The sequence below is a fragment of the Corythoichthys intestinalis genome, chromosome 6 (genome assembly GCF_030265065.1).
Source record: "Corythoichthys intestinalis isolate RoL2023-P3 chromosome 6, ASM3026506v1, whole genome shotgun sequence".
Taxonomy (NCBI): Eukaryota; Metazoa; Chordata; class Actinopteri; order Syngnathiformes; family Syngnathidae; genus Corythoichthys; species Corythoichthys intestinalis.
The window spans coordinates 57,203,881-57,210,639 of record NC_080400.1 but is presented as its reverse complement, the minus strand read 5'-3'; the positions used below and the strand labels follow the sequence as shown (position 1 = coordinate 57,210,639).

The window sequence follows — 6,759 nt, the reverse complement described above, 5'->3', positions numbered from 1 at the left end:
CGGTTCTTGGCTCTTTTAACAAAGAATCAAGTGTGTTTTACGTCCATATCTATAAAGAACTCAGGGATTTAAGCATTTATTCACAAGAATTTTCAGTGTAAAAAGCTCTTTGTGGTGATAAGGTGGCGCCACAGTGGCTTAAAGACTAGTAGCACATTTGACATATTTACGTAAAATAAATTCTAACTGCCCGGTTTTTTTTTGCTTTTAACCAAGAAACGAGATGTTTTACATCCATATCTATAAACAATTCAGGGATTTAAACATTTATTCACAAGAATTTTCATCATAAAAAGCTCTTTGTGGTGATAAGGCGGCCCGACAGTGGCTTAAAGACTAGCAGCACAAATGCAAACAAAGAATCGAGACTGTTTTACGTCCATAACTATAAAGAATTCAGGGATTTGAGCATTTGTTTACAGGAATTTTCAATATAATAAGCTCTGTCTGTGTTACCACTCGGTCATCTTTGGCGGAGATAGGCCCCCTATTCATCGGCCCCGTGCCCTGTGTCCCGTCAATATATTATGAAGTCTATGGGTTTTATGAACCCACTGTCAAATAAAGGTTTACCAAATCTGATAGAGTTGTAACTCTCTTGGTCTCAAGACAATATTTGAGGGTCTTGCTTGGTCTTGTCTTGGCCTCGACTCCCAAAAGTCTGAGTCTTTTCTCGATCGTGGAATAGATTGCAGGGGCGACGCGTGAATTTTCTGTCACAACTGGCACGTCAACTTCATTAATGTAATTTCAAGGGTAAATACTTGACAAAAGAAAAGAAAAATAAGAAACAGTATAGGGTACGGGTAGTCCCCTAGTTACGAACAAGTTCCGTTCCTACAAGGTGACATAACCCGAATTTCTGCATAAATCAGAATTAACCCTTTAAGTACCCCTAAATACCCCCTAAATCTCAAAATAACAACCCAAAATCATGTATTACACATCATTGTGCTGTCCTCACCAAGTCCTAGCTAGACAGCGAGCTAAACTGAAATCTGTCCCCCTCTCTCACTCGGCTGCGCGACTTCTTCGTGGGAGCAAATGCGCTCTTCTTCATGTGTGCACACATGCGTTCTTCTTCGTGTGCGCAGATACGTTCGTCATTGTGTGTACAAAATAAAAGTCAACGTTATAATCAATATACATTTCACCAAAGGGCAGAACAGACATGTTTATAAAACAAATTAAAATATAAGAAACTGTGAGGTACAATAAGGTACTGTTTAAGTGACTTAAAAAAAAAAAACGACTGGAAACAAAATGGCGGATGATACTCCAGCGTCGTAAAATCAAAATCACGTAAGTCGGGTATGCCCGGGGACTACCTGTATTTATAATTTTTTAATGGTACTGGTCTTGTCTTGGTCTAGTGAGTTCTAGTCTTGAGCAAGTCTTTGTCTTGAATAGTGTGATTATAAGTGCAACACTACAGTTTGTGAATCAATTCATCAAATATGATACAAAGCCAGCTCTAAATGTAAAACTAAGCTTAAACTTTGAAAGAATATCATACATGCAAAAAAAAAAAAAAAACAAGACATAACATTTTAAGTGTACAGTAGCATGACCACAAAACACAGTGTCACAGCCAAGACTTCTTAGTTCGTCCCAACCTGGCCATGTTGGCCAACTTGACCTTCACCTTGTCCATGTTCTCAGGACTCCTCTTAGAGGTGCATTCCACAGTTGAGTCTGTCTCAAATGATATAGCTGGAGCATGTGTAAGAAGACCTCCTGTCTTCTCTTGAGCCATGGCGGATCGGGTCTGCAGAACCAGCTGACCTCTCAGAGAATGCCTGAGTTGAAGCAACAGTGGGTTTTGCTTGGAGTACATTTTATCTGGAACCTTCTCTTGACCACAACAGTTGGAGCATGTTGAACAGAGGACACGGAAAATATAGACCCAGCCCAGGTAGTGAAGCTCTGCTATGTTGAGCACAAAGCAGCCCAGGCTGATGCTAAACATAAAGTTCAGGAAGATGGTTTTCTCAGTGGCGCGAGACACAAAACAGTCTGTGCGAGTTGGGCAAGGATAGGTCTCACAACGGTAGAGGTGGGGCACCTCAAACCCAAATAACAAATACTGGCCCACTAGGAAGGTGATCTCCATGATGGATCTAAGAAATACATGAAGGATGTAGATGAGCAGAACCTGTTTGGATTGCTTTGTAGGGTCTTCTGCTAATGCACCGTGGCCCTCCTCCAGAAAGCTGTGTTGTGTTCTTTCTGTCTCGTCCCAATCTTCCCTGAAATGAGGACAGTAGGTAGGTACACCAACCCTCATCTTCTCCTTGCCATCTTTTTGCCCCATGCCTTGCCTTGAAGGACTTTGCCTCAACACCTGTGCCCGCTGACCGTCGAGCTTCTCATCCTTGGCAATTTTATGCAAAACAAACACGATGTAGAATATGGATGGTGTAGAGACCAGCACAATTTGAAAAACCCAAAACCTCAGGTGGGAAACAGGTGCAAATGTGTCGTAACAGACGTTGTTGCATCCGGGCTGCTGGGTATTGCAGGTGAACTTGGACTGCTCATCATTGTAGACTGCATCTCCCACCAAGGCCACCAACAAGATCCGGAAAATGAGCAGCATGGTGAGCCAAATCTTGCCTATCACAGTAGAATGATTCTGGACCTCGGACAGAAAACGCCCAAGAATGGACCAGTCACCCATGATTTGACCTTAACAAGAAAGTCAAAGATGTCAGCACCATTGATATACAGGTACTTACTTTCCAGACATAAATGAAGAAAAAAAAGCTGCGAATCCATCACTGTCAAAGGACATTGTATGTATTGTATGTATACAACCCTTAGCAAAAAGTATGGAATCACCAGTCTCGAACGAGCGCTCACTCAGACATTTTATTATACAGAACAAACGCAAATAAAAAGCTTGAAAAAAATAATGAATTAGTTCAAAAGTGCAACTGTTTGGCATTCAGAAACACTAAAAGAAATGAATAAAAACATTGTGGTGGTCAGTAAATGTTACTTTTAGAGAGCAGGTGCAGAGAAATAAATATAGAATCACTCCATTCTGAAGAAAAAAATATGGAATCACTCCATTTTGAGTAGAAAATACAGACACTCAGAAAATTTCCTTTCCTCAACTGGGCACCTGCCTCAGATTAGATCTGCTCGTTAGTCAGCAGTTAAAAACAGTGCGGTTATAACACCTTGAAGGGCTGCTGGACCAGGTGGATTCACAAGAATCATGGCTCCAACAAGAGAGATGTTTCTTGAGACCAAGGAGAGGATTATCAAACTTCTTGAAGAAGGTAACGCTACACGTATGGTTGCCAAAGATGTGGGCTGTTCACAGTCAGCTGTATCAAAAATCTAGAGCAAGTACCAACAGCATAACAAGGTTGTTAAAATTAAGCGTACTGGTATACATCCAAACCTCATGACAAACAACTAAAGACCATATGTCTTGAAAACAGAAGATGTACAACAAGACAAATGAATAAGAAATGGGAGGTGGGTGGAGTCAAGGTATGTGACAGAACTGTGCAAAATCGCCTAAAGTAAATGGGATTTTCACACAGGAAAGCTAAAACCATCATTGACACTTAAACAGAAAAGAGCAAGGCTGCAATGGGCTAAGGAGAGGCAATCATGGACTGTGAATGACTGGATGAAGGTTATTTTCAGCGATGAGTCAAGAATGCATTGGACAAGGTGATGATGCTGAGACTTTTGTTTGGTGCCGTTCCAGTGAGATTTACAAAGATGACTGCCTGAAGAAATCATCTAAATTCCCTCAGTCCTTGGTGGTATGGGGATGCATGTCAGGCAAAGGTACTGGCTGTGGTTACATCTTCAAAAAATGCACACGTTTATATTGAAATATTAGACAGCTTTCTTATGCCTTCAATTGAAAATATGTTTGTCATTTTCCAAGATGACAATGCATCATGCCACAGAGCTAAAACTGTTAAAGCATTCCTTGGAGAAAGACTCATCAAGTCAATGTCATGGCCTGCAAATAGCCCAGATCTCAACCATATTGAAAACCTGTGGCGTAAAATGAAAAAAATGGTCCACAGCAAGGCTCAGACCTGCAAGGATGATCTGGCAACTCCAATCAAAGAGAGTTGGCACCAAATTGTTGAAGAATACTGTTTGTCACTCATCAAGTCCATGCCTCAGAGACTGCAAGCTGTCATAGAAGCCAGAGGTGGTGCAACTAAATACGAGAGATGTATTTTGATTGGTATTTCTTTGTTTGTTTCTCATGATTCCATATTTTTTTCTTCAGAATGGAGTGAGTTTATATTTATTTCCCTGCACTTGCTCTATAAAAGTAACATCGACTGACCGCCACATTGTTTTTTTATTCATTTCTTTTAGTGTTTCTGAATGCTAAAGAGTTGCACTTTTGAACTAATTCATTATTTTTTTCAAGCTTTTTATCTGAGTTTGTATAATAAAATGTCTGAGTGAGTGCTCGTCCGAGACTGGTGACTGCATACTTTTTGCTAGGGGTTGTAGTAGCTGTTTATCTTGTTTGTTTCTACTTTATTGATCAATGAATTAGTTACTTTGGTGTTATTAATTCTTGATGTTGTACAAATGTAAAGTGGTTTTGTCATTTTTCAAATTTTGTAACTACAGTAGTAAATAGTTGAGTTCCATATAAGACAAGTTCACAAAATGTGCTCATGACATTTTCTCTCTTTGGTCTTTGGTTGCATTTTACTTTTTAAATAAAAGCTAAAGTAAATTACCTAAACCTTAGTTGCGATGTAGAACCTGGTATGCTTTATTGACCAAATTAAATCATGTTCAATTGAATAAAGTTTTAACTTACCTTCATGTAAAGCTGAACTTTATGGAATAAATCCTTGCAGCTACGCCGTGTAATGCATTTTAATGGCTTTTTAAATCTTCAAGTTTTGATGGGATGAATCCTGTTGAGCCCGGTAAGGTAGAATAGGCTGACAACACATAATGAACCAGTCCGTCTGAAACTGGCATTGTGCAGTGCGGCTACAAAGGCAGGCAATGTACAGTGCAAAACACAATGAGGGGGTTCCTTTTCTGAAAAGCTGGGAACGGTGAAACGGTTCAACAGTGTATGGAACCAGCTGGAAAGACACAATGCCAGTTTATGTAAAAGCTCAGTGTTTAGCTGGTAAAATAAAGGTTTTACATCAATTATCAAGTTAGGTTAAGATAACAGGATTTTAGGAACTTGTATTTATTTCTGTGTTCACATCCACAGCCACTAAATATCAGTGGTGGATGAAGTACTCACTTTTTTTTTTTTTTTTACTTAAGTAAAAGTACAGATACAAAGGCAAAAAAACTACTTAAGTAAAAGTTCAAGTATCTAAGAAAATTACTCAAGTAAGAGTACAAAAGCACTTTCTTTAAAATGCACTTAACAAGTAAATAGCAAAAGTATTTTCTCCCACTGCAAAAATGTGATATATATATACATATATATATATATATACAGTGCCTTGCAAAAGTATTCGCCCCCCTTGAATCTTGCAACCTTTCAAAACATTTCAGGCTTCAAATATAAAGATATGAAATTTAATTTTTTTGTCAAGAATCGACAACAAGTGGGACACAGTCGTGAAGTGGAACAACATTTATTGGATAATTTAAACTTTTTTAACAAATAAAAAACTGAAAAGTGGGGCGTGCAATATTATTCGGCCCCTTTACTTTCAGTGCAGCAAACTCACTCCAGAAGTTCAGTGAGGATCTCTGAATGATCCAATGTTGTCCTAAATGACCGATGATGATAAATAGAATCCACCTGTGTGTAATCAAGTCTCCGTATAAATGCACCTGCTCTGTGATAGTCTCAGGGTTCTGTTTAAAGTGCAGAGCGCATTATGAAAACCAAGGAACACACCAGGCAGGTCCGAGATACTGTTGTGGAGAAGTTTAAAGCCGGATTTGGATACAAAAAGATTTCCCAAGCTTTAAACATCTCAAGGAGCACTGTGCAAGCCATCATATTGAAATGGAAGGAGCATCAGACCACTGCAAATCTACCAAGACCCGGCCGTCCTTCCAAACTTTCTTCTCAAACAAGGAGAAAACTGATCAGAGATGCAGTCAAGAGGCCCATGATCACTCTGGATGAACTGCAGAGATCTACAGCTGAGGTGGGAGAGTCTGTCCATAGGACAACAATCAGTCGTACACTGCACAAATGTGGCCTTTATGGAAGAGTGGCAAGAAGAAGAAGAAGCCATTTCTCAAAGAGATCCATAAAAAGTCTCGTTTAAAGTTTGCCACAAGCCACCTGGGAGACACACCAAACATGTGGAAGAAGGTGCTCTGGTCAGATGAAACCAAAATTGAACTTTTTGGCCACAATGCAAAACGATATGTTTGGCGTAAAAGCAACACAGCTCATCACCCTGAACACACCATCCCCACTGTCAAACATGGTGGTGGCAGCATCATGGTTTGGGCCTGCTTTTCTTCAGCAGAGACAGGGAAGATGGTTAAAATTGACGGGAAGATGGATGCAGCCAAATACAGGAACATTCTGGAAGAAAACCTGTTGGTATCTGCACAAGACCTGAGACTGGGACGGAGATTTATCTTCTAACAGGACAATGATCCAAAACATAAAGCCAAATCTACAATGGAATGGTTAAAAAATAAACGTATCCAGGTGTTAGAATGGCCAAGTCAAAGTCCAGACCTGAATCCAATCGAGAATCTGTGGAAAGAGCTGAAGACTGCTGTTCACAAACACTCTCCATCCAACCTCACTGA

General features: G+C 39.8%; 1 protein-coding gene across 1 annotated transcript; it reads right to left on the bottom strand.

Moving 5' to 3' along the window:
• Nucleotides 1–1,258: 1,258 nt before the first annotated feature.
• LOC130917734 (gap junction delta-2 protein) lies at nucleotides 1,259–2,680 on the bottom strand. The gene has a single exon (XM_057839395.1). It carries the CDS (start codon nucleotides 2,678–2,680, stop codon nucleotides 1,586–1,588), a length of 1,095 nt encoding a protein of 364 aa, XP_057695378.1. The 3' UTR covers nucleotides 1,259–1,585.
• Between the last annotated feature and the right edge of the window lie 4,079 nt (nucleotides 2,681–6,759).